At 59.0% G+C, this 26,731-nt stretch overlaps 1 protein-coding gene across 4 annotated transcripts; it reads left to right on the top strand.

Moving 5' to 3' along the window:
* Positions 1 to 1,765: 1,765 nt before the first annotated feature.
* Positions 1,766 to 26,567, top strand: RNF157 (ring finger protein 157). 4 transcript variants are annotated; one of them, XM_038157385.1, is made up of 21 exons: positions 1,766 to 1,994; positions 7,019 to 7,137; positions 11,029 to 11,117; positions 11,570 to 11,716; positions 12,266 to 12,383; positions 12,482 to 12,548; positions 12,705 to 12,748; positions 13,113 to 13,160; positions 13,424 to 13,495; positions 14,012 to 14,171; positions 15,049 to 15,161; positions 15,438 to 15,676; positions 15,772 to 15,880; positions 16,078 to 16,189; positions 16,596 to 16,804; positions 16,937 to 17,002; positions 17,407 to 17,455; positions 18,940 to 19,050; positions 19,624 to 19,719; positions 23,653 to 23,693; positions 24,142 to 26,567. In XM_038157385.1, the coding sequence occupies exons 1-20, from the start codon at positions 1,907 to 1,909 to the stop codon at positions 23,691 to 23,693; spliced, it is 2,097 nt and encodes a 698-aa protein (XP_038013313.1). In that variant the 5' UTR covers positions 1,766 to 1,906; the 3' UTR covers positions 24,142 to 26,567. The 4 variants fall into 4 exon arrangements, with proteins under 4 accessions (XP_038013313.1, XP_038013315.1, XP_038013316.1 ...); XM_038157387.1 differs by lacking the exon at positions 19,624 to 19,719; XM_038157388.1 differs by lacking the exons at positions 18,940 to 19,050; positions 19,624 to 19,719.
* Positions 26,568 to 26,731: the final 164 nt, after the last annotated feature.

Genomic DNA, 26,731 nt, shown 5'->3' with positions numbered 1-26,731 from the left:
GCGGGGCACAGCTGGGAGGTTCCCTGCCCTCGAAGCCGTATCCTGGCTCCTGCCACGCTCCCGCGCTCCACTGCGGCACTGTCCTACAAAATCCTCTGCTGCAGTAATCGCTGGGAAAAAAAACCCGAGCCGTGCATGCAGGCAGCAGCTCTGCGTGTAATGACTGCCGGGTTATGGATCTGCACGGGGATAACTTTGAATTATTATCTGCACTAAAGCCCTGCAGTCTGCTCTATGCCGCTAATGAAATGTGCTGGCTCCCTCTCCCAGTTTCCTGCTGTCGGTGCTGGCTGGAGCGAGGCAGGGGACTGGGGCTGGCAGCTCAGCACCACTGGGCTCTGCTAGAGTTTTAAATTATCCATGGGTAGAACAGGATCCCCAAAAATGTGTGTCGGGGTGAGCAGGGATCGGTTCCTGGGGTCTCGGGGCTCCCAGCTGGGCGCCAGCACTCAGAGCTGGAGCAGGCTCCCGGTGGGGATGTTGCCCTCGGCTCCTCCGAGAGCCATTTGGGTTGGAAAAGACCTTTAAGATCATGGAGTCTTAAATCCTCCTCTTCAGCCGGTACTACCGCTGGCACCCAGCCCGGGTGTGACATCCAGCAGCACGGACATGGTGTCACTGCTGGGAATGTGGGTCCCGGTGTGACAGTGACAGGTTGACAAACAGCGTACAAAGCCACCCCGGGCTGCTCTTTGATTTGGCTTTTCTCGGCTGCCTCTGGGGCTGTGTGGGTAGGAAGCAGCTGGGAGGGGGTCCACGTGTCCCTCTGCAGGGAGAGGATAAAGGGGGGAGCCCCAGGGATGGCCTTTGCTCGTCACCACTGAGTAGCCGAGGACATAGGGCAGCTGATCCGCCTCCCTGCACATCTCCCGTTTGATATTTATAGCACTCGTGTTATCAACTCAAATCAAAATCATGTGATGCTCCACTAACTGGTGCTGCCGGACTAATTAATCACCGTCGGGTTTAAGTGAGCGGTCAAAGGGTCCATCTTCGGCTCCAAGTGGAAAATGAGGAGGTGACCAGAGCTTCCCAGTGATTTACCTCTGGGGGAACTGGGGCAATCTGTCGGGGTGCACTGGAGCGGGCAGGCAGCTCCCCGCCTCCAGAGGCTGCTCCCGGCGGGTGCAGGTGCCCCAGGTGTGGAGCGGAGCTGGGAGGGCAGGACGGGGATGATGGGGATGTGCACTCGAGGGGGCTCTAACCCGGCCCCTCCCCAGCGCTGCGCGCCCCTGAAGCGCTGCTGGAGGGGGTCAGTCCCTGTGCCAACAGCTGCACCAAATCCTTCCCCCTGTAACCTGTTGGGAAAAGCGGGGACTTGTCCTTCTCCCAGGGGACACGCCGGCGGCAGGGGGTCCAGGGACAGAGGGACCAGTCTGCCCCTGGGGGTCCCTGGGCTGGCGTCGCTGCTCGGTGCCACCCAGCTGGTGGGGCGGGGGGCGAGGACGGGAGGAGGGTGGGCCGCGGGGGACAGAAGTCACTGCGGGATCCCTGAGAGTGGCGGATGATGGCGAGGAGGCCACTGAGCGCTGCCGGAGGCATCTGGGCGACTCGGGGGATGGCAGACGGGTGGCACTGTGGGCACGCGTGTGCCACCGCGGGGGGACAGTAAGTGGCACCTGAGGGGGACGCCGCTGGGTGGGTGGTTGGACACGGGGCAGGGTGAACCCGGCGGCATCTCGTCCCCTCGCCTCACCACCGAGCCGGGGCGGGTCGGGGCGTGCCGGCCGATGCGGGCCCCGCCCCGAATGTCGCAGCCCCGCGGTGCCGCGGAGGCGGCGCCGGGCGCGGCGCAGAGCGGAGCGGAGCGGAGGATGCTGCGGGCGGGGGCCGCCGCCAGCCCCGCTCCCGGTCCCGGGCGGGAGGAGTCCCCGCCGCCCCCCGCCCGCTGAGCCCCGGCCCGGCCATGGGGGCTCTGACCAGCCGGCAGAACGCAGGGGTGGAGGAAGTGGATATCCCCGCTAATTCCGTCTACAGATACCCCCCGAAATCCGGTGAGCCCCCGGGGTGTCTCGCGTCCCGGTGCCGCCGATGGGGACGGAGGGAGGGGAGCGAGTCGGGCAGGCACCGGGCACGACCTTGCTCCGGGCGGGGTGACCCTGCGCCCCCCAAAGCAAACGCTGACGCACGGGGGGGAGGCACCCTAAAAATCTGGGTCTGGTGCGGGGCACCCTGCGCGAGTTCGGCACGGAGGGATGGGGGTCACCCCTCTGCGGGGACCCTTTGCCAGGACAGCCCGCTCCCCAAACTTGGCCGAGTTGACGCGACTTTAATGACATTATTGTTATAATTGTTTCTGTAGCCGCGGTCTGCGGCACCGGGCTTCGGAGTTGCTTTTTATAGCCGGTTACTCCGGTGCTGGCTGCTCGGGAAAATCCTGGGTTTAAATTCCCGGGAGGATGAGGGAGGCTGGGGTGGGAGGGATTGGAGGGGATCCCTCCTTCCCAGGGCTCTGCCCCATCGTAGCACCCCAGCCCCTGCCGCGGGGAGCCTTCGCCTTCCCGGCTGCTCTCCGTGCCTCGGGGCTCGCTGGTGATTCATCTCCCGCTCCCGAATCCGGCCCTGTCTCAAACCTTGTGCGTGACCTTGGAAAATCCGTCCCTCCCCTCTGTGCCTCACTTTTCCCTGCAAGGGCCGGGCTGAGCGGGTGTCCGAGGGGGAGGGAGGGGTGATGGGGTCCAGCCCTTGGGTGGGCAGCGCTTCAGAGCCGCAAAAATACCGGCACCGGCGGGGGATGCCCCGGAGCACCGTGCGTGCATGCGAGGAGATCGCACAGGATCCTCGCAGCACTAAATATTATTAATAGGTAACTATTTTGGTAGTTAATAGGATAAGGTAAACGCTCGGATCGTTAGTGCTGTGACAAATTATTCGCTAATTACAACTAAAGACCTCCTTAGCAAGAATTACAGCCAACACAAACCCTGTGCTTGTACTGAAAAGCTGTGCTTGCCTTTTTTTTTTAAATTTTAATCTAAAATAGGTTGCACAGCTGGCTGGAGATGACTGATCCTTGGCAGCCTGGCCTCCCACAGGGCTCCCCCAGCTCCCCTTTTTCCGTGGTTTCAAGGCCTCTGTCACTTTGAGGCCAGGTGAGGCCGGACCAGCCCATCCATGGGATTGCTCTTTGTAGGGACGGTGTCTCCATGCATTACAAGTTTTTCCCTTGGGACCCCATCTTTTTTAGGGGCTCTTGAAATATCTGGGTATGAAGGGGTGGAGGGTGCAAGTGCACCCAGCTGAACACTTCCAAACCCATCTCAGCTGCAGTTGTCACCAGGCTGGTGCTTAACTCCAGCTTTCAGGGGGAGCCCAGGGCTCCTGGCTGTGCTCAGCTGGCCTGGTCCCACTGCTGGCTCTGGGCAGAGCTGGGGGGATGATCCTGCTGCTGCCCAGGGCCCTCGGGAGAAGGGCAGGAGGTGCCCAGGTGACACAGCCATCTGCACAGGGACAAGGGCAGGCTGGTGGCCCTGGGAGATTATGGCTGGTTTGCCTTTAATCCGAGTGGGATTTGCCTTCAGCGCTGCCAGCAGCCGAGGGAGGACGTGCCGGGCAGCGGAGCTGATTCTGCTGTGGCAGCAGCGCTTCCCTCACCTCAAAAGCCACCTGGAAACAGCCACTCTGGCTTGGAAATGTGGTCCTGGAGGGGAATCTCATGCCACCTTGGGGCATTTCCCTTTCTCGGTGATGTGGCTTTGGCTGTTGGGCTGTGGGCTCTCTCGGGATGGCCAGTGCAGCCTGTGGGAATAGGGCAGCCGTGTCTGGTCCCCGTTTAGCATCTCCCCATCCTGGGGGTCCCATTCCCTCCAGACAGGGTGTCAATGGGATAAGTTAAACCACAATTTTTGAAACAAAGGCTGAAATTTACTTCCATGGCTGCCGCTGGGAGGAAGAGCCAGTGGGGGCTGTGGATGGAGCCCATTGGCATGGCTTTTGGAGCAGGTCTCCAGCTTTCAGCCCCTGTCCCCTGCTGAGGTTGGCACCGAGCTGCCCTGGGCACACGGGGCTGTGAGCAGGGCCCTGACTGGCGGCAGGAGCACAGGGATTAATGCAGCAGTGGCACCCCCAGTCGTGGGGCACAAGCCCAGGTGGTGGCAGAGCCACGGCAGCTGAGGGCTGACACAGCAGTGCTGTGGACAGAGTTCTGCTCTGGCTGCCGCTGGCTCTGGCTGCCTGCTTTGAGCACAGAATTAAATAATGGGCTGCCCAGAGGCACAAGCACCCAGAGAGTTTAACCAGCCCATCCCAGCACCCTGTGCTGGCACCCGTGGCCGCAGGGTGTCCCTGTGCCAGCATCATGCCGTGCCACCTGTCTGGGCTGACTGCAGGCTGTGCAAACCCTCTGCTTCCCTCACCAGGGGTGTTTGGATGAGCTTTTCTGGTTTAGCAGCTTTGGAGAGTGAGGCTGTAAGGTTGGAGAGCCAGAGGCTGCAGTACCAGAGCCCAGCAGGGCAGTGATGGCTGGGGCACAGTGCAGGACATATCTCTGCATGCCAGAGCCATGGGCACACACGAGGGTCTCACCCTTCTCTGTCGGCTGGAGAAGGTGGCATTGCTGGCACTCATGGGGAAAGGCAGCTGACAGCTGGTGCCAGATGTGCAGGACACAAAGACTCTTTTTTTTTTTTCCCGGGAACCTGAGGCAATTGGGGTTTATTCCTCCTTTCCAGCAGCTTCCCTGTGCAGCCCTTCCCGAGATGTGGCTGTCCTTGACAGGCTCTCCTTCCCTGGGAGTAGGCGCTGGATTTACAGTCAGCCCATAATAAGGTGGCTGTGGCTGGGAAGGTGCTTCCCTGCCCCCCAGCCATGTCCAGGGAGTCACTGACCCGCTCCTGCTGATGCCCTGGGCTTTCCTGTGCTGGTGCTTCCCTGGAAAAGCCTGGCATGACTCAAGCCTCTTGTTTAACAGCAGGAGGACCCTTCCTGGGAGGGAGCACAGAGCTGGTTCTGCCTGCTGTCAAGAGGGAGCTGAAGCCACTGGGGGATGTGCTGGGAGCCTGCAGCACCCAGGGATGCTCCCAACCCCTGGCAGGGAGACTGGGTGATGGCAGCGTGGTCCTCACCTGCTCTGCCCATCCTGTGGGAGCCCCCACCATGCACTAAACTGTGGCTGGGCCAATCACAGAGAGCCTATGCTCCATTCTCCTGCTTTTCCTCACTGCTGGGGTGGCTTTTCTCCACGTTTAAATGTAATTTTTTGCCATCTCCTGCTCTTGCTCCAAGTCAGTGTCAGGAAGAGCTCTGGATGGCCCCGTTCTCCCCTGGCTGTGCTGGTGCAGGCAGCTCCGAAGGCACTTTGCTCTTGAGGCTTTTTTTTTTCCACCTGGCTGAGTCCTTCCAGGCGAGCTGCCTATAAATTATGTACATGGAAAATGGGACCTGAAAGCAGCAGGCATCAATAATTGATGGTCGACGTTTGCTCACGGGCTCGCTGCATCCAGGCATCGCTGCGCCACGGGGCTTGGGGCACAGCTGGGTGACCCCACTTCTCCCTCCTGGCCCCGAGTTAGATCCCCCTACTCCTCCCCTTGGGCTTTGGGCTCCCTTTCAGGTTTCAGTGCAGTATTGAAGCCTGATCCAGCCCTGGACAGTCCCTGCCTCTGCTGGAAGCTGATTGCAGTACCCACAAGCAGAGCTGCAGCCCAGGCTTAAGCTCCTTTATCTGAGGTCCCCAAATGTTTGCTTTTGGGGTGCCCCCCAGGGGGAGCAGATGGATCTGTGCTGATGAGTTTGGGGTTTTTATAAGCTAAATCCTGTCCCTGTGGCCGTCAGGATGCAGGACACTGTGTCCATAGCTGACTGACTCCTGGTGCTTCTGCTCACCCCTTGCTGCTGCCCCATCCTTGTCCACCTTTCCCTTTCCCTTTTTTCCCACCTCAGGTCCCAACCCTCCTGCCTGGCCAGTTCCTGTGCCAAAACAGGCTTTCCCCACACATCCCAGCTCTCACAGACAAGGAGCAGGCCCCAGTTGTCTCCTGGCTGGGCTGGGAGGAAACTCTCCTGGAGTGGAGAAGTGCCTGACCTGGGGGTGCTCCCAGCCCGGGGCCAGGACATTCCGGTGTTTTGGCTCTGTGAGGGAAGAGAGAACCCTGGTCATTGCCCAGCATTCGTCAGGGCAATGTGGAGCACTCTGCAGGGCAGGTGCTGACTTCCTGGAGGTCTACAGGACCCCAAAATCCTGCCTTGAACAGGTAAGCCCTTCCTAGGGAAGGCTGCAGGCTGAGAACTGACAGAACTCGGGTCAGTTGTGCTCTGCTCACCTTCCTGGTGGCAGCTGCAGCCAGCCTGGGCAGTGTCTGGCTGGGGACACGCTGCCTTGGGTGGCACACGAGGTCAGTGCCCTCAGGCTCTGGGCAGGAGCAGCCCTGGGCTGTATGCCAGCTCCATGCTGCCCTTCCCGGCAGCATCCCCGGGGATGTGGGAGCCAGCCTGGCTCCTCCGGGGCTCGCAGGGCGCTCTGGCAGGTCAGGCCGTGCCTCTGCCTCTCCTGCCTCCTTCGGAGCGTGAGCCGGTGTTTGTGGCCAGGATTAGCTCTGCTCCGCAGCCCCAGGGGCCGTCTCCTCTCCCTCCTTGTGGACCAGGATCCATCCACTCCTGCCAGGGTGGGGATGGCTGAAGGTCAGGGTGACCTTGGGTGGCTCAGGCCGTGCTGGGGCTCACAGGGATTTCCCAGACAGGGAAAGGGGAGCAGGAGCTGTTAAATCCCAGGGCTGGAGCAGCCCCGAGGGCCAGCGCTGCCATGGGGCTGGACCCTTACACCAGCCATTCCCCATCCCGGCTCGGACCGTGATGCTGAAGCGGGTGGGATGCAGGAGGAGGGGAGGGCAGCCAGGGAGTGCGGCCCTTGGCAGCCTCCGCCTGCCCGGGGGCTCTCAGCGTGTGAGCTCAACCAGAGAGGCTCCCAGCAAGGTGACCCGGGGACAAAGTCACCTCCGAGCCATGGATGCGGTGGCTCCGCAGCGCTCCATGGAGCCCCCTCCTCCCGCTGCGCTCAGGCGTCGCTGTGCTTTCGTTTCAGGGAGTTACTTTGCCAACCACTTCATCATGGGCGGCGAGAAGTTCGACTCCACGCAGCCCGAGGGGTACCTCTTCGGCGAGAACAGCGACCTCAACTTCCTGGGCAACCGGCCCGTGGTGGTGGGTACCGGCGGGGACCCGGGCGCCGGAGCGGCCCTTCCCAAGCCGCTGTGTGCGACACGGGGTGCGCGGGGCCGGGCTGCTGGCTGTGCCCCTCCACGGGCAGAGCCAGCCGAGCCGCCTGGAGCGGGCTGAGCGGATTCTCTGATGGCTCACACCGCGGCTGGGCTCCTGCTGCTGCCTGTCCTCTCTCCGGGACTGCTGGTGAAGGGGAATTGGGCTGATTTAATCCAACTCCTTTCTCATTCCCTCTGCAAGAGCTGCCTTTTCTCTTGCCTTCCCCATCTCGTCCAGGAGCCATGTCCCAGACAGGAGGGCACATGACACAGAGGCCCTGGTGTGGTTCAGTAGAGCAGCTTGGACAGGAGCAGATGAAATTACTCCCCAAGCTCTAGCGAGGAAGGGGAAGAAATAAAATAAAATAAAATAAAAGTAAAAAAGCCGGGGGTAGGTTGAGGCTGGGGGGGCCGTGGATGGGTTTTGCAGTGCTGGGTGCTGCCAGCTCCAGCTGGTCTCAGGGCACAAGGGAACCCGGCTGGAGGGGGGTGCCTACACTCCAGGCTCCTGGAGATGGTTTTTGTGCTTGCTGCCTTTGGAAAGGGAGGAAATGAGAGCAGGGGCTCAGGCTGGGAGTGATGTCCCCTCTCTTCTGGGTGCTCTGAGCAGTGGGAGAGCTCACCAGCACTGGCTTGAGGGGTTTGGGGGGTTAAGTGTTTAAAAGATTCAGGGTGAGGACTTAAAAGTCACCAAAGCTTTTCTGTTAAGTCAGGATAAACTTGCTTGGTGCTTCGGCCCAGCTCTCAAGCATTGCCTGCTGCCAGCAAGGTTCCTGTTTTCTCCTTGGAATTGGCTTTGGTAGTGTTTTGGCAGCATCATGTGGTCCTTCAGCAGGGAAGTGCCCAGCCCTGGGCTGTGCCAGAGCAGGGATCCAGGCAGAGCCAAGGTCAGGAGCCCCAACAAAGCACATAACACTGGGTGGCCAAAGGCAGAGCCTTTCCCTCCCTCCTCTGCGCTTCCCTGAAAATGAGACGTCAGCACTCAGGGTCTCTTCCAGCAGCGAGTCTTGAGAAATCCTCTTGATTACAGTAAAAGTCTCTAAACTGCCCAGTGAGCAGTTCCCATGTCAGCAGAGCAGCAGGGAAGGCACAGGAACAGCTTGGAAACAGCAGAGAGAATTAACACAGCATCACGAGCTAAATTGTCCTGCTCTGGTTTAATTACCGATGGCTCTGGGCTGCAGAGCTGTGACCAAGATCCTGTCTCCCTGGGGAGCTGGGGCATTTCTGGGGCTGGACTTTTGGGTCAGGCCAGTTTTAGGGGCTCAGGGAGGAGCTGGGGGGATCTGTGCTGGTTCTGATCCCAGCCTGTGTCCAGGCAGCCCTTGGGCCTCTCTGATGCTGCCTCCAAGAGCTGTCCTGATGCTTCCTGGCTGTGATACTTTTGCTTTCTGACCTTCTGTGAGAGCCCTGGTTGGGCTGGAAACATTAAAGATGGCCACTGCTTTTTGGTGGGGGATTAATTTTGGGTTCCTTAGGGATCAAGGGCAGGTGATCTTGGAAGAATTGTGTCCCAAGTCCTCTGTGAGCAGAGCACTTTGTCTGAGCTGTGAACAGCGCTGCTGCCACAGGGATGTGCAGGGCAGCCAGAGGCTGTGCAGGTTCTCCCCTCCATGGGTACATGATAATCTGGATTTTCCAGCTGGGAACAGGTTCCCAAGGGGCTGGGAAGGGCGTTGCAGGTTTAAGTAGCTGCCACCATGCAGGGCTGAGGAGCAGAGAAGCTGCTGGAGGCACTCAGAGAGCACAGGGGAAGCCAGGAGCTGTTGAAATGTGCCACCGGCTTTCCCTGCCCACGCAAAGCTGCTGGGGTTTGCTTGTAGAAAAACCCCAAGACAGACTTTTGAGGGTGGTTTTTATTTCACTTCAGCAAAAGCTGATCTGCACCAAATGTTGCTATAGGCACGTGGATGACATTCTTAACTTCACCTCAACCGTTACCCATTTTTTTCTGTTGTGTTTCAGCTTGATTGAAAGTGAGGAGATGCAAAACGTCCTCTGAATAGCCCCTTTCTGACATGAAAAATCTGGCTTGTAAAATTTAATGTAAAAGAAAATCCAGCCACCCCCAAAAAGTGCTTTTTACACGTGGGAGTGAAAGATCCCCAAGTGGTTTCTGCAGAACACAATTTGCCTGTGGCACTTCCCCATCCTGCCCAGCCCCACAGCCCCTGTCACCCCCCTTCCCTCGTCTGTCACCCACCCCTGGCTGCTGCAGCAGGACGGGGGGTGCACCCATGGGTGCTTTCCCTGTCAGGGCTGGTTTGGGTATGGTTTGACTGGGTGAGGTGCAAACAAGCAATTTTGGGTGACTGCATTAGTGTGAATAACAGGGGATGTGTCACGACATGGCACAACCTGTCATGACAGGGCTCAGCTTCAGCCTGGAGCAAGTTCTCACTCTCTCCCCTCCAGCTGCAATGGGTGACTCTGCAGGTGCTCAGTTCTGCAGGTGCACATTTAGTGACTCATAAAAAAGTTCGTTAGCAGCAGTTTAATGACTCTGCTGCCCTTTTCCCCTCCTGAAGAGGGCGAGAGCAGTGGGACACAGTTCCACGGTGCTGGCGATTCATGTCCAAAGCCTCTGATGCCATCAGCCACGCTGTGCCCAGCCTAGGCTTTAATCTGCCTTCAGTGGCACCTGTGGGGTGGTGGAGCAGGGATGGGACAGAGCTGTGCCTGCACTGAGGGGTTCTGCCAGCTGCCTGTCCCATCATGTCCCTCTGAGCTCAGCACGGGTCCCCCAGTCCCATCCCTGCTCTGCAGGGCTCTGGGGGCAGGAAAGGTGGTGATGGCTTTGAGGACAGGTTAGGTGATGTTGGTTGTCCCCTCTGAGAGCACCAGGGACATGGGAAATGGGCAGCTGAGCTGGCTCCTGCAGGGCGTCCCCAAGTGCCAGCTGCAATTCACTCTTGTCCCCTTGGTACTGGGGTGCAGTGGGTGCCTTGGTGAGGGAGAGTGGGACACTATTCCCTCTCCAGAGGCAGCAGTTGAGGCTGTTTGACCATCTGCCATCCCTGATGGCACCTGACACCCTCCTGGCTCTGGCTGTCCCTTGGCACATGGTGGCAGCTTGCCAACGAGCTGGGCCTTAATCAGGGCTGATCCCTCCTGGAGCTAAACCTACCTGGGAGATGGAAATGGAGAGGGGGGAGGTGGGTCCTGCACCCCTTCCCCACTGCCCTCAGTCTCCTCTGGGTGACTGCAGTGCCAAGGGAAGGGTGTCCCCAGGGTGCCACCGTGTGCCCTCTCCCCAGGAGCCCTGTAGCCCCTGTCAAGTGGACAGAAAGGACTGGGAAGGACAATGTCACCTTGGAGGATGCTGCTGCCTGCCTGCCTGCTCCTGCCCAGACACCTTGCTGGCTTTCTGCTCTGGGCATGGGGCTGGCAGGGATTCCACCACCCAAATCCCATCCACCACAGGGAGGAAACAGGGACACTTGTGCCTGTTTTTTCTTGGCTGGTGGGCAGGGAGGGAGCCTCAGCTCTGCCCAGCCTCATCCGGCAGCATAAAAATCCATCAGCAGCCGCCTGCCCTGTGCCCCCCATCCCCCTCACCCTCCAGCCAAAGGGACAAGGAGCAGCCCCTCTGTGTGTCCCCTCCCCAGTGAAACTGTCCCTGCTGTCCTGGGCTTGCTGTTTGTGGAGGGATGTCCCTGTCACCGTGCTGCCTGGTACCCAAGTGCCAGCAGGAGCTGCAGGTGCTCAGCACCCATCAGGATGCCCAGGCCACCCCAATTCCCTCTGTAGGTGTTGGGTTGGGGTCACTGGGGGGCCCGCAGCCACGGCAGTGTCCCCGTGTGCTCTGCCTTCACCGGTGTCTCTCTCGTCCTAGTTCCCTTATGCTGCTCCACCTCCTCAGGAACCCGTGAAGACCCTCAGGAGTTTGATCAATATCCGCAAGGACACCCTGCGCCTCGTCAAGTGAGTCCTGGCACCCGCAGCCCCGAGCTGCAGGCAGGGAGGGTCCTGCTGGGTGCTCCAGGGATGCTGGGCACTGCGCTGCTCTCATTCCGGGGGGATGGAGGATGAGCCGCTGCCCTTCCCCTCCCGGCTCCGCATGCCAGCGCAGGCAGTGCCGCAGGATTAAAGGAGCTTAGCGCTGCCTTTGAAGTGCTTTGCTTCTTCTTCCTCCCCCACCTTGCAAAGGCTTTGCTGGAGGGAGGCTGGGGATTGCGGCAGGGCCGGGGGATGCGGGATTAGGGCTGAAATCTGTCTGCGGCACTTCCCAGCCCGCAGACGTGACCTTGGGCGTGCCAGGCGCCCTCGCTGTGCCTCAGTGTCCCCTGATGGAGGGCAGCAGCTCCTTTTGGTGCCGAGGGGATTAGTCCTGGAGCACCCCAAAGCCTGTCTCCTGGACCCTCTGTGCTCCCCAGGTGCTCGGAGGAGGTGAAGACCCCGGGGGAAGAAGTGAGCAAAGCCAAGGTGCACTACAACGTGGAGTTCACCTTCGACACGGACGCCCGCGTGGCCATTACCATCTACTACCAAGCAACTGAGGAATTCCACAATGGGGTGGCGAGGTGAGGGGCCCCAGCCAGGCCTGTGTCACCCCCCAGCTTGGCCTGTGTCCCTCCAAGCCTGGTGTGTGTCCCTGCCTGATGGACATGGAGCCTCCCCCCCACAGCACCTTTCCTCTTCAGGACAGGAAACAGCGGAGGGTGGTGCTGGGATTGGAGGGCGGCTCCTTGTTTCCCCCAGGTGCCACCACCAGGTCCTTGCCAACCTCTGCCACCTCCCTCCCTGTCATATCCTGCTCCTTCTTTTTACTTTCAGGTCAGAACAGAGACCAGGGGAAATAATTCTCCCCCCCAAACCCCTCCAGGTTGGCTGTGGAGTTGTCCCTGTCCCCTCCTGTGCTGTGCTGGCTGCCCTGTGGATTATTTTAGCCTTTTTTAGCCTTTTTTAGCCTTTTTTAGAACTTCTTACCTCAGCCCCAGGAGGCATCTGGGAGGGGAGGAGTGACACACACACCCCCTCCCATTTTGCTGGCATCTCTGTGATCTGGGGAGAGCAGGAGGGGTGTGGGGACACCCGTGGTGCCCTGACCCTGTCCTCTCTCCATGGCACAGCTACACCCCCAGGGACAACAGCCTGCAGTCGGAGACGGTGCACTACAAGCGGGGGGTGTGCCAGCAGTTCTGTGTGCCCTCCCACACCATCGACCCGTCCGAGTGGAGCGAGGAGGAGGTGGGTGTCCCCTGCCCCGGCATCATCCCGTGCAGACAGAGGTGGGAGGAAGGCTCAGCACTGCTCCATCTCACCAAGCCTCCCCTGTCTCTCTCCAGCTGGGCTTTGACCTGGACCGCGAGGTTTATCCCATGGTGGTGCAGGCAGTGGTGGATGAAGGAGAGGGTGAGGAGGGGGTTCCTTGCTGGGATGGTCTTTCCCAGTTTGCTGGCATTGTGATGCCAGCTGGGCAGAGCCTCCTGCTTTTCCTCACTGCTGCCGTGGCTCTGCCCGTCCCCCTGCACGTCCCCTGAGCCCTGAGCGTTCCTTTGTGTCTTGCAGAGCACAGTGGGCACTGCCACGTGCTGCTGGCCACCTTTGAGAAGGTAAGTGCCAAGCTGGGGCCACCCCATCCTGCTACCTCCATCACCCACCAGGTACAAGAGCCCGGAGAATCCTTGGGAATCGGGATGGTGCTGCTGGGCTGGGGATGTTTTGGGCTGCTCCTCAAATCCTGGGACTATTCCCTCATTTTAAGCACCCACTTCTAAGGCATTTGGGATCAACTCCATCTTCCTTCCTCCAACAACTCTCCAGCTTTGCAGTGTGTGTGACTGTCAGGAAAAGCCAGAATTCCTGGAAAATGGGCTTGTTGGGAGCGGGGAGGGAGCAGTGACAGCCACAGGGTGGGTGGGTGCTCCGGCACAGCAGCCCAGGGGTGCCCACCCACGTGCTCTTTCCTCCCTCCAGCACAGTGATGGCACCTTCTGCGTGAAGCCCCTCAAGCAGAAGCAAGTGGTGAGTGCTGAGGTGTCCCTGAGGTGCAGGTGTCCCTGCACACCCTGCAGGGGAGACATTGAGGGGTTTTGGGGAGCCCCAAAAGCCCCAAGCCTCTCCCGGCCTTGCCCCTGCCTCCCCGGGAGTGCAATTTCAAGGTTATCAATGCAAAGAGAAGCCCTGGGTGCTGGGGGGAGGAGGACTGGCCCAGGCAGGGGGCTGGAAGCCCTGGTGGCTCTGGGCAAGGTGTCTCTGCTGCTCACCCCTTCCCCATGGGATTGCAGGTGGATGGTGTGAGCTACCTCCTGCAGGAGATCTACGGCATCGAGAACAAGTACAACACACAGGACTCCAAGGTGTGTGCCTGCATCCCCCTGCCTGCATCCTACGGGTCCTTCCTCATCCCTTCTTCCCCTCCCCTAGCACAGGTCTGGCCACTGGGACATGCTCAGGGCAAGAGTTTGCAGCACAGCGCGGAGCTGGTGATGGCTGGGGACATTTTGTGTTGGCATCGAAGCTGCTGGAGGCAGAAAACTGAAGGATTGAGCTTTTCCCCCCATCCTTTGTGCTCCCTTGGGGGAGGGGTGATGGCTTAGATGGGGAGCGTGGGGCTCAAAGCAGGGGATGTGCCTTATGCTCTGCTCTAATATGTAAAAATTGGGGTGAAAGTTTGGGGTTCTGTTTCCTCTGGCCTCACTCCCAGCCTTCTGGAGCAGAGGAATGAGGTCCCAAGGGGGCATTTCAAGAGCAGGCATCCCATGGACACAGGCAGAACTCTCTCTGAGACCAGCCAGTATTTTAGAGCACCCACCCTGGTGCCACGTGGGCTGGGGACCCCCGAGGCCGAGCAGATCCCTCTGTGCCCTGGGCAGGTGGCCGAGGACGAGGTGAGCGATAACAGCGCCGAGTGCGTGGTTTGCCTGTCGGACGTCCGGGACACGCTGATCCTGCCCTGCCGCCACCTCTGCCTGTGCAACACCTGCGCCGACACCCTGCGCTACCAGGCCAACAACTGCCCCATCTGCCGGCTGCGTGAGCCCCGGGGGAGCCGCTGGGCGGGCTGGCTGCTCTGGGAACGGGCTGGCTGCTCTGGGAACGGGCTGGCTGCTCTGGGAAAGGGCTCATATCTCTGGGAATGGGCTGACATCTCTAGGAACGGGCTGGCATCTCCCCGCTTCGAGCTCTGCAGTCCCTCTAGCCCCACTGGGGATGACCCCCTTGGGAAACGGGGTGTCATTTTTCACAGAATTCACAGAATCACTGGGTTGGAAGAGACCTTCAAGATCATCCAGTCCAACCCAGCCCCAACACCTCAACTCAACCCTGGCACCCAGTGCCACATCCAGGCTTTGTTAAACACACCCAGGGATGGTGACTTCACCACCTCCCCGGGAGGCCATTCCAGAACTTTATCACCTTTCAGTGAAAAACTTTTTCCTGATATCCAACCTATTTTTCCCTCAGCACAGCATGAGAGTGTGCGCTCTGGTTCTGTCAGTGCTGCCTGGAGAAAGAGCCCAGCCCCAGCTGAGCACAGGCACCTTTCAGGAGCTGTGGAGAGTGATGAGGGCACCCCTGAGTCTCCTTTTCTCCAGGCTGAGCACCCCCAGCTCCCTCAGTGGTTCCTCACAGGGTTTGTGTTCCCAGCCCCTCACCAGCCTTGTTGCCTCCTCTGGATGAAGTTGAGTGTCTCAGTGTCCTTCCCAAACTGAAGGGCCAGAAGTGGACACAGCACTCGAGGTGCTGCCCAACCAGTGCTCTAGGAATGGGCAGCATCTCCCACCCTCGAGCTCTGCAGTCCCTCTGTCCCCACTGGGGATGCCCCTCTTGGGAAACAGGGTGTCATTTTTTCACAGGTCTCCTTTCAGTGCCTGGTTTTCACCCCTCCCTTTTTTCCCTGCTGCCACAGCTTTCCGAGCCTTGCTTCAAATCCGAGCCATGAGGAAAAAGCTGGGCCCGCTCTCGCCCACCAGCTTCAACCCCATCATCGCCTCGCAGACCTCCGACTCCGAGGAGCACTCGGTCAGTGCCTGGCTGAAGGTGGGACCCTGGCTTCTTCCACCAGGGTGGGGAGGTTTCGGGATCCACGTGTCTCTGAAGAACAGGGTTTGTTTACTTATTTATTGCAAATTCATCTTGCAAAAAATGCGGGGTTGATATTACAAAAAAGAAAAAGAAAAACGTTTTTGGCTGGGTGCCCATTCTCTAGGTTTGAGCTTCTTCCTGGGGCATCTTGATCCCCATGGGAGTGAGGGGATCAGCCCAGGGAGGATCCTCACCCCATGATCCTCTCCCCAGTCCTCGGAGAACATCCCCCCGGGTTACGAGGTGGTGTCCCTGCTGGAGGCCCTCAACGGGCCGCTGACGCCGTCGCCAGCCGCGCTGCCCCTGCGAGCACTGGGGAACCCCCCTGGCATGGGGACCCTGCCCTCCTACGGCAGCGATGGCCCCCTGCCCCCCCTGAGAGCCCTGTCACCCCTCGAGCGCCTGCCCGACTGCGGCCCCCCGGGGCTCAAGCTGAAGAAGAGCATCTCCAAGTGAGTACTGGGGGGGGTACGGGAGTCTGGGGGCGCTCAGGGGGTCTGGGGGCTGTGGGCAGGGGTGAAACCCTCTGCTCTGCCCCCTTGGCCAGGTCCATCTCACAGAACTCCTCCATCCTGCCCGAAGAGGAGGATGAGAAGTCGTGCACTGAGTCAGAGCTGAGGGTCGCCAGGAGGAGATCCCCAGCCCGGCATGAGGAGGTGAGCACTGTCCAAAACAGGCTGGTAAGGAGCTGAGGCACTGGAGGGGCAGCAGGTTTGGGGGAGGCTTGGGACCAAAGAGACTGGCTGGGTTTGCTCCCTCTGATTCTTCCTCCATCCATGAGAATGCCTGGAGGAGATGGGCCATGCATGCTGAATATCCCCCATCCCATCCTTCCCATGGGCTCCTCTTCCAGGAATGTGGTGCAACCCCAGAGAGTGAAAACCTCACCCTGTCATCATCAGGAGCCATCGACCAGTCCTCGTGCACTGGGACACCCCTGTCCTCCACCATCTCGTCCCCAGAAGGTACAGCATGGAGGGGCTCATAGGTGCTGGCAGGGCAGGAGAGTGGCATTGTGATCTCAGGACTGTGACACTGTGGCATGGCCCCTTCTTACCCTGCCATGGACATTGGATGGAGCCCCAGGGTGTCATCTCTGCTTTGTCACCTGTACACCTGGAGATGGGAATCACAGGAGCACTGATCATGCCTGTTTTGTCACCCTGTAGACCTGAAAACGGGGGGCTGTGAGCCCTGGGGACCTGCTGCTGGCAGCTTTGCACCCATCACATCTCCGTGGGGTGCAGCCAGTCCTGCCTCTGCACCCCACTCCTCCTCATTAGCCCCTCTTCCATTAGTGGGTGCTGTGCCATGACTCCCACCTGTGGGTGGGGGGGTCCAGCGGCCCCCTCAGCCCCTGCTCTCCCCCAGAGCCCGTGAGCAGCAGCCTGGCTCAGTCCGTCATGTCCATGGCCTCCTCCCAGAGCCAGCACTCCCAGCTAAGCACCGACACCGTGTCCTCCATGTCTGGCTCCTACATCGCCCCTGGCACGGAGGAGGAAGAGGAGGAGGAGGAGGAAGAGGAGGGGGACATGCTCCCCTCGCCCGCAGCCGCAAGCGCCACAGCCTCTGATGGAGAGGTAGGGACTGGGGGTTGTTGGTGGAGCCCAGGTTGGAGAGCTTCCCCGTGGGATGTAAGTCCTCCTCCAAAACCACTGGCACCAGACGTTTCTTTTTGTTTTCCTTCCATCTTTCCCATCTTCCTCCTACAGTCAACACCTGTGGAGTCCCCGGATCTGAATTTTGTCAGCATTTCTGCCGAGGAGCGCGATGCCGAGGTAACCATAACCATCCCACAGGGAACTGGGAGCTGTGGTGTCACCCTGCCCCGTGGGGGGATCCCAGCTGTGCCCAGAGCAGGGAGGTGTGGTGTCACCCTGCCCCGTGGGGGGATCCCAGCTGTGCCCAGAGCAGGGAGGTGTGGTGTCACCCTGCCCCGTGGGGGGATCCCAGCTGTGCCCATGAAGGGGGAAGCTGGGCAGGCTTGGCTGGGGAATGTGCTGCCCACACATCCGTGTCCCTGAGGGCTGTCCTGGGGATGGATGGGGCAATGGGGCTGTGCCCCACTGACAGTCCTGATCCATGGAATCCCCAGGGCCAGGGATGTTCCCCCAAAGGGACCTGGGAGCAGCCCCTGGCACAGCCCCAGGCTAACACTCGCTGCCTCTTGCCTGTGCCACAGGGCAACGATGTGCTGGAGGACGAGGACGCCTCTCCCACACAGGAAGACGGTAAAAGGCCCTGGGTCGTGGTTGTCCCCTGGCTTTCAGTTCACTGTCACCACGAGTGGGAGGTGCTGTGCTGTCCCCAGCTCCCCCGCTGCCATCAGGGAGAGCCCTGGGGGACCCCGCGGGCACTGGGGTCAGAGAGACATCTGTCACAGCAGTGACACCCACGGGGGGCTGAACACCAGTGGGGGGGGGAGCCAGCCAGCCACGGGAAACAGAGAGCTCAGTGTGGGACATGGAGCAGGCCATGATGGTTTTTCCATAGAGCAGGACCCAGTAGTTTTTCCAAGGAGCCAAATGGGAAAGAGGCTTCTTTCTCTCTGTGTTTTTCCCTCGCCAAGGTCTTTTCTCAAATCTCTGAGATTCTCCCCTGTAGAAATCAGTGTCTGGGCTGATTCCCATAGGAAGGGGCTGCAGAGCTGTTCCCTCTGGGATGCTTTCCTCACTTTCTTTGGCCTGTCCTCAGTGTGCCTTTGCAAGTCAACACATGCACATCAAGGGCTCCTCTCCCCTCCGCCCTTGAGCTCAGACAGCCAAGGAGAGAGGTGGTCACCTCCATGCCATTGGCCACCAACTGCTCTGGATTGCTTTTGGGCAACAGGGAGGCCCACAGTGTGCCCCCTACCACATTTCCAAGACTCCTTTTAGCAAAAATATAACAAAACTATTTCCCCATCCAACCCGGATGCTCAGCCAAGCTGGAAAGCAGGAATACCCATGGAACACCCATCCCCAAATCATGGCCTCTGACCTGCAGAGACTTGTGCTGATGGGGAGACTCAAGTATAACACATAGGAGCAACCAGGGGCTGTTGTGGACATCCATGGGCATCCCAACAGCTCTGGGAGCAGGATGCCTTTCTCCTTTGGACACAGTCCTGCACCTGTTCTCAGCAGGGCTACTGGCACATTTGGGAACATCCCTCCTGAGGTTTAGTCACCTGCATCTGATGGATGCAGATAAGAACCTGGGGGATGATCTCTTCTAGAAGTGATGCTAAGAAGCAGAGTTCCCTCCCTCATCCCCAAAAGCCTCCATCCCCCCTGCAAAAGCTTGGCTACGGCTTCTTTTGCCCCACGCATCCAGCTACTGCCTCTTCCTGGCATCCACACAGCTCTCACTGCACCGCTGGTGCTGGAGAGGCTCCTGCAGGAGGTGGTGGGTGCCACCACAGCCTTGCTGTGCCAGAGGGAAGGTTTGGCTGAACCCTGGGCAGGTACCTGCTCGTGCCCGCGGCCGCATCGTCGCTGTTCCGCTGCCCTCCGATGCGGCCGGTGCGAGGAGAGGAGCAGCTGGGGCCGTGCCCAGGCCTTATTGTCCACTCTTCACCCGCTCCCACCCCGATGCATCGTTTCTGTGTCATTTTGTGTTTTGAAAGAGGCTGGGGAGGGGAGAGGAAAAGCCCCAGCAGTCCCACCCCCCAGTGCGAAAAGGCGACGTCGAGCCCCACGCGGCCGCGGCGTTAACTGCCTTAACTCCCTTCCAGGCCCGAGGACAGGCGCTTTCCTCGGTCTGAGGTGTGACAATAACAATGACATGGGCATCGCACACGTGAAAGCGCTGGACAATAAACTGTGCTCTGAGGCCTGCTTACCTGGTGAGTGGCCGTCTGCTGAACATGAACTTGGGGTGGGGGGGACAGTTCCACTCTTCCCTGCATCCCCCCCAGCCCTTTGCATCCATCCCTCCTCTCCCATCACCATCATTCCCACCATTCCTGCCAGGTTGTCCTCACTGCACCCCTCCAGCCACGTCAGCACCCATAGGTCAGGGTGGCCTGTCCAGACTGGGATGTCCCCAGGCGGCTGCGGAGTTGCTTTGTTGAGATTCTCTGTCCCTCGGCCAGGCGGCTGCTGGCACCCCAGGAGGCAGCAGTCCTCCTTAGGAAGGTGGTTGTGTGGCACAGCTGTAGGCTGGTACAGGTTTGTGGTGGGCACAGGAGTATTTTGTGGTGGGGTGTGATTCACAGGCAGTCCAGCTGTACGGCAGGAGTGCCTGCCTTGTCCTCCCTCCAAGGCCAGGGAGATGGGGTGTGTCCGCCAAGTCATCTTTCTACAGAGCCCCAACATTCATCCATCTGTCCCATTTCTTCATGCTTCTCCATCACCCTCCTTCTACTTTTGTTTCCTCCCAGCCTCTCTCCATCCCTTTTTTTCTTCCTTCCCCCCAGGCTCCTCCGTCTGTGTGAAAGTTCATGTTCGCTCTGTGCCAACACGGTTTTCTCCACCCACGCTTGTGCCCCTTCCCTGCCCAGAGTTGCCCAAAGGTGACAAATGTATTGAACACCCCTGGCCCCTCTGTGGAAGGGGGCAGTGGGCCGGGGACCCTGCCCAGCCCTGCAGGCTCTGCTTCCTCAGCCTGTGTGTGGGGAAGCGAGCCAAAAAGCCAAACCAGCACCCTCCATGGGGTCTCTGTCAATACATTTGTGGACAAGCTGAAAGCAACTCTGCCCGTGCCTTGCCCCTTCAGCTCACTTTGTGGCAGGTCCCAGACCTGCAGCAGGTGCTGGAGAGCCAAGAGGGTGGGTGAAACCCACTGGAGGGAGGGGAAATCCTTTCTTCTCCCCTGCTCCTTTGGGAAAGCCTCCTCTCCTGCTGCCTTGCCTGTTCCTGGTGGTTTCCGTGCTGGAGAAACACGGCTGAGGCTCTTGGGGAGGAACAGACGCCTGCCACAAAAGCCCTGTGTCCTCTCCATCACCCTCTGTCAGCAGCTGGCTGAGTCCTGCTGGCCTGGGGGGGCTGGGGAGGGAGCTGGGGGTGTCCCAGCAGCACCTCTGCTTTGCTGGAGGGCCTGGCAAAGCATCCCCTGGCTGTGGCAGCGGCCAAAGCCATCCTTAACTGCATCCCTCTTGTTTGTGCTGGGGGGGGATGAGGAAGGGGGAGCTTTGCGGCCCAGATGGCTCCAGCACAGGGTTCTTGCTCTGCTGTGAGGTGTGCACTGGGTTGGCATGCAGGAGCTGGTCCCGGGGCTGAGCCCAGCCAAGGATGCCCTCTCCATCCTTTGGCCACCTCACCTGTCCGTGTGTCCAGCAGCTGCAGCCCTCAGCACGAGCTGTGCTGCATGAGAGGGGTGAACCAGCCTCGGCCCTTGTGGGGAAAAGCAGAGGGCTGAGGAGGTGCAGAGTGGGGGCTTTGGGGCTCTCCATGGCCCCTAGGAACGGCAGACACGACGTTCTCCATCCCTTTTCCCTCGCTGTAGGATACAAGGCATTTTTTCCACATAATAATGGACAGTGATCACTGTTTTCTGAATTTCCTTTTTGAGCTGTTGTACCAGTTTGTGTAGAGCAGGATGTTCCAGCAGTTTTTAACCAGGGTAATACCCATTCCAGTAGGAGTTGTAGACAAAATGTCCTATAACACATCTAGGATACGTTTTGGTGCAGTTTTTGGTAAGGAGTAGCTGCAGTCACACCCTGCTCTACAGGTGAAGTTACAAATACATGGATTCAAGCTGTTACAAAGCTGTATCTTTGTGTGACCCCCTGTTAAATTGTCACAAGGGGTTCTTAGACGCACACACCCTTATCCTATGGACACTGGGATGGATTCAGGGTCATTATCAGGAGACATTTTGAAATGATAGACACAGTTCTGTGTCCAAACACACAGCTTAGGCTATCAGAATATTGCTTACATAAACCCCTGTCATTCTCTCACCATACAACAATCTACATCAGTGGTTTGCCACGCATGTGTATGATTGTTAAAAGCCCATGCTCAGTGTTCCAATGGATCTAAACCCATTCCTACCAGCAGAATTTGGTGCTTGGTACATACAGAAGCACTCTGTATTGCTAAGGCAAACACTGAGACCTTACTAGTGATGGGGACATAAAATTTGATTGAAGACCACCACAATTTAAATGCCCTTTCAAATTTCAATGAATAAAAGTCCCTTTTCCCATTCAGTGATTATCCCAGAACTGGAGGAGTGTAACCACAACTGAGCTGGAATGCAGCTGAGTGCTGAAGACACTGCTCTGAGCAATTTCCAGACCATCAGCCAGTTGGTCATTAGCATTTGGATGTTTTTGGTATTTGAATCACTGTGATCACACACATCTGATCACTGTGTGTTTCCAAGAGCAGATAAGGAAGACCTCAGGGGTTGATCTGTAGTGTTCAAATAATTAATGGTTGCACCCAATTGATCAGTCAGAGTTTCAAGACTGATGTTGTTCAATAGTCCTATTCCAGTTCCCAATGTATCAGTTAGAGGTATTAGGGAACAGCCTCTGGTTTAGCCAGGAAAACCACCCAGTAGAGGAGGTACCTGTAAAAGAGGAACATTTTGGTCTGATAGCAGAAACATTGGTCTGCATCTCTTTAAGGACTAGGATTAAACCAATTTGACCTTGAAATGTTCAGAGTTGATTTTATAGGTTTTGGACCAGTCGTGGAGGGTATGCTGGGCACCCTTAAACCCTCTAGAGTACAGACAGCTTCTATATCATAAAGAGTTAAAAACAGTGTTGTGTCTTTAAATTTACAGTCCTTTGGGCTGTAATGATGGGGAGACAGACTGGGGGTGTTCCATATTTTGTGGTTTTGTTTTGGCTGCATCATTCATAAAATCTCTCAGGGCTTGTACCCAGTCCATGACAGCCCCACTCAGTGATTGTAGGGAAGGCAGCTGCATCCTGGCCCTTGAGATCTGTGGTGTTCAAGAGTCTACATCTCCAAGTCCATCAAATCTCTTGGACAGTCTCCAAGCTGGTGGCATTTCATAATGCTGTTTTTGTCCTCTCTGTAATGGATGAAGGTGCAGGACGTGGTTCCTCAAAGCTTCTTTTGAAATCTCTGCAGATTTCAATCTGGTGGAAAAGAGCTTTGTGAGGAGGCAAAAGTTCCCATCCCAGGGATTTTAGGACACAAGGTTTAAGTAAAACGTACAGATCCATGTCCTTGTGTGGGTCCTGCAGAGCAAGAGTTGCAGGGGCTGTCCCCAGGGTTCAGAGCATCCTCTAGCCACAGCCTCTGCCAGGGGCAGGGTGGAGAAAGCTTTGGAAAGAGAAACTGGGGAAAGACGTCTGCCAGAAAGGCTGGCACCGAGGTTGGGGGGCTGGGGAGCTGCTGCAGAAAACCTGAAGTCCCCTGAGGGGTCCTGCTGGTTTAAAGCCACAGATGCTCTGAGCTGTGAGCAGTGGGCCGGGCAAGCTGGTTGGGTTTCACCAGGGTGGATTTGGGAGCTGGGTTTCACCAGGGTGGATTTGGGTTTCACCAGGATGGATTTGGGAGCTGGGTTTCACCAGGGTGGATTTGGGAGCTGGTCTGCCCAGGGTAGGTCTGCCAGCTGCTGGCAGCAGGGGAGGCCCCTCCAGCAGCACAAGGGGCGGGAGGTGGGTGAGCACCGGGCTGACACCCTGCTCCAGGGCCAGGCCATGTCCTGCTGTCCCAGCCCTGCTCCTCAGCAGCCTCTCAAGGGTGCACTGAGCGCAGCTGGGTCTCTGCACTGGAGCACTGCAGTGACTTAGGCCATATCAAGCTCTTAATGGGATTTCTGTGTGCATGTACATGTGGTCCTGTTTAATTATCCATTCCCTCCGGGATCTGCAGACTTAACATGCCTCGCTCTCCAGCCTGAGCTCGCCATGAAAAGCCACTCGAAATGGCAGCTGTCACCTCCCATAAATCAGCAGGCAGCAGGATTTTGTTGCTCCCCCTCGGAGAAAGCCTCAGCCCTTGGCCTTGGCATGCCCTCACACAGTCCTTCCAGCTCAGAGCTGCCCTGGGCACAGGGTTTAGCCTCGCTGGAGGGCGCAGCCAAGCTGCCTTAGGGGTGCACCCCCTTCCTAAGGGCACCACGCAGCCTCTGATGGGTTTGGTGGTGGGAAACAAGCCACGGGCCGAGCTCTGCCATCCCCCTGGCCCAGCTGAAGGGTGGGTGCTGCCTGACCTGGGAGCCTGCAGCCAGAGAGGAGGCATGCGGGGACCCAGCTGCCCCCGCACCACAAGCATGTCACCCCTTGGTTCCCCTTGGCGCGACACCCCGGCAGGCTCCACGCATGGGGACCCCTCAGCCTGTGCCTGGTGGCAGCCCCCCCGCCCCTCCCAGACCCGTTCACAGGCGGCGAGACCCCCAGGCCCCGCGGTCACCGCGTGTGCTCGCTCGTGTGCATGTCCCCGTGTCCCCATGTCCCCGTGCCACCGCCGCTCCCGCCTTCACCGTGTGCCTTCTGGTCTCTCCTGCCACGCAGCCGCCGTGCCGGACTCCTGCCCCATTAACATTGAGGAATAGGTGAGACCATGAGACCCCCAGAGCTGCACCTGCCTCGTGCCCCGTCCCCCGGGGGGTTGGCACTGGCTTGTCACCCGTTGCTGGTGGCCCCCTCACTGCCCAGGCCAGGGGACATCCCTTGGTGCCTGACCTGCAGCCCCACAGGACACCTGCATGTGGCCTCTCGCTGGGCGTGGGTGGCCCCTTCATTTGGGTTATTCAAACCCAGCAATGGTCGCGTTGCGCTTCCCGTTTGGCCCTCAGCATTCCTGAGAAACTGGGGGTTTAAGGGGCTCCCCAGCCTGGAGAGGTAAGTGCAGGCACCCCCAGCCTTCACTGCAGCCAAAACCCAACGGGGGGCTGGGGAGGTGGGCCTTACTTTGGGAGAATAAATCTACCCCCCGTGGAAAAACGAGCCCAGTGCACCAGTGGGCTTTGGGAGCCCCTAACCCCCGTTTTCTCCCCCCAGGCCCAGAGTCAGCCAACAACAACGTGGGGCTGCAGCAGACCTGGCCCCGCTGCCCCCCTGGCCCCCGGGACCTGGAGCAGGCAGCGGCCGCCCTGCCCGTGTGAGGGCCCAGCCTCGGTGGGGGCACGGACCCCCCTGCCCACCCAGAGGGACCCTGGGGTCTGGGCACTGTGGGCATCGTCACCGCCACCCCTCGGCTCTACCAGGACTGATTTTCAAAAGAAAAGACGGCAACCTCGACTTTTCTGGGGGGGTTGAAAGCCATGTTACTTTGGAGCCCCCCACTAGCACCTTCCCATTCTCCAGCCCCAACGGGGATGGGCTGGGTCCCCTCCGGCCCCCCCATCATCTTACACCCCCAGGCTCCTCCCCTCCAAAGTGTGGAGCAGATGGGACAGGGAAACGTCACCAAAGGGTTCTGGGATGTGGGTGGGTGGGGACAGTGGGAGGATGCTGTTCAGGGCTGTGGGTTCTAGGATGAGTGTTGGGATTGGCATCCTTGGTGCATGACTTTCATGGGGGGCCCACCTGCCCCCCCCCAAGTTTGCTGGCCCGTGCCCCTGCCCTGCCGTGCGCTGTCCCCATGCCACGGGATGTCCCCATCCATGCGCTGGCAGTAACGGTGTCCCCATCGCTGCCCCTCCCTCTGCTCTCCTCCTGAGCAGCACCTGGGCTCCTGGGCCTGGCCACGGCTGCTGCTCCCGAGGGCATGGAGCAGGCTGCCAGGGGTGGGCAGGAGGTCTGGTACTGCCCCCAGCCGGGTCACCAGCCCCTGGGGCATTGACAATTCATCCTCTGTCTTCCACCCTGCTGTGAGCTCAGGGCTCTGGGCTGCGCCCTCTCTCTGGAACAAGTGCCAAAAGTGTCACCCCATGCCACCCGTCCTGCCCTCCCCATAACACTTTGTAGCAAGGGGTGGAGGAGGGTGTGCCCCATCTCCATCCCTATCCCTCTGGCCAGCACTGGGCTGACAGCATAAGTGGATTTTGCTCCAAGGGCAGACACACAGGGGTAGTGAAGGAGGAGGGATAAAGCCACAGACCTTGGGGGCCTGGTGGGGCCACTGGCTGAGGCCAGGCTCCACTCCAGGGAGCATCAGGGACAGTCAGAAATCACTTGGAGCAGCATCAGACCCTGCATCCCAATGTAGCAGGCCCTGGAGCTGTTTGGGGCAGCCCAGCTGATCCTCTCTTTTCCCCACCTGGTTTTGTCACATGGCCATGGCAGCAAAGGCCACCTCCTCCTCTTTGCAGGACTGCGTTTCAGAGCCACCTTAGCACAGAGATGTTCCTGCACTGAAAGCAGTGTCTGGAAGTGTCCCTGGAGGGGTGGTGTGGGAAGCAGGTTCCCAGTGCCATCCCCACGGCAGAGCATGGGCTGTGCTGATGATGGCTGTGGCTCTGAGAGAGAGATGAAGCCCTTTTGGGGGCTGGGGGTGTTTTCTCTGCCTTGCTCTCTGTGGGTCCTGCCAGAGGTGGGTTTGGAGCCAGCCATCCCACTGCTCTCTCCTCTGGGCTAGCTGTGTCTCCTCTAGGCTCAACAGCTCCTAAATTCCTCCCTGGGCGCCCAGGGCTGGGTGTTTGATGTCAGGGGGTAACATCTCCAAAACGCCATCCTGTGGCATGCGAGGTGGGAGCTGCAAAGAGCAGGGAGGGCTGAAGTGGTGGGGACAAGCCTTGTGGCCCGTTTGGGGACATGCTGGGTGTCCCAGCCCTTAGGAGCCACAGCAGCACACAGGGGGAGCTTTGGAGGTTCACCATCGTGCTGAGCTGAGGAAACCACGGCAGCCATCTCTTCCCCAAGCCTCCAGCATGGGCAGGGGAGAGAAAATCGGGCTGATGCTCCAGGGGCATCTCGTCTACCAAAGCCCAACCTTCCTCGTGGTTTCAAAGGGGACAAGGACAGCTGGCCTGGCACCCTGGCACAGGCTGCAACGGTGCTTGTGGCTGCCAGCAGAACAAGGAGGACTTAGGAGCGACTGTGAGGGTTTTCTGGCTCCCCTGAGCGGTGTCCCCAAGGCTGCAGGAGCGGCCAGACAAACGCACGGGGTGGCTGCGGGTGGGCGCTGCCCCTCGCTCCGAGCGACCGCGGCTGCGATGGAGACGAGCTGGGAGGATGCTGTGGCCGAGCAGTGCTGCTGCCCGGCTGTGAGCAGAGAATCCATCCTCTGGGTGGCACAGGAGAGACGGGATTTGGGCATGAGTGACATCAGTGCCTCGGCCACCCAGAAGGGATAAGGGGCAGGCAGGAGCTGCCAGCGCAGCGTGGGTGGAAGGTGACAGCGCCGTGTCTCACGGGGCAGCCCCTCGTTCCAGTGCCCCACGTGTCAGGGATTTAAGGAAGGAAACCAGATTGCTGCTTATGATTTTGCTTTGAGCATGTTTTGGATTTTAAGAGTATGTTTAATAAAGGGTATCTTATGTCGACAAAGTGTCCAGAGTAATTTTGTGGTGGCAGGGTGAGGGCAGTCGGGGTTTGGGGAACTTGGTGTGTAAAAACCCTTTCTGGCTGGGAGCACCCTCACCTGTCACCCAGGTACCTTCTCCAAAAGAGCCCAGATGATCCAAATGTCCTAAAACACTTCCCAGCC

The sequence above is a fragment of the Motacilla alba genome, chromosome 18 (assembly GCF_015832195.1).
Source record: "Motacilla alba alba isolate MOTALB_02 chromosome 18, Motacilla_alba_V1.0_pri, whole genome shotgun sequence".
In the NCBI taxonomy this organism is placed as follows: domain Eukaryota; kingdom Metazoa; phylum Chordata; class Aves; order Passeriformes; family Motacillidae; genus Motacilla; species Motacilla alba.
The sequence above is the reverse complement of the archived record's forward strand: the minus strand, read 5'-3'. Positions and strand labels throughout refer to the sequence as shown.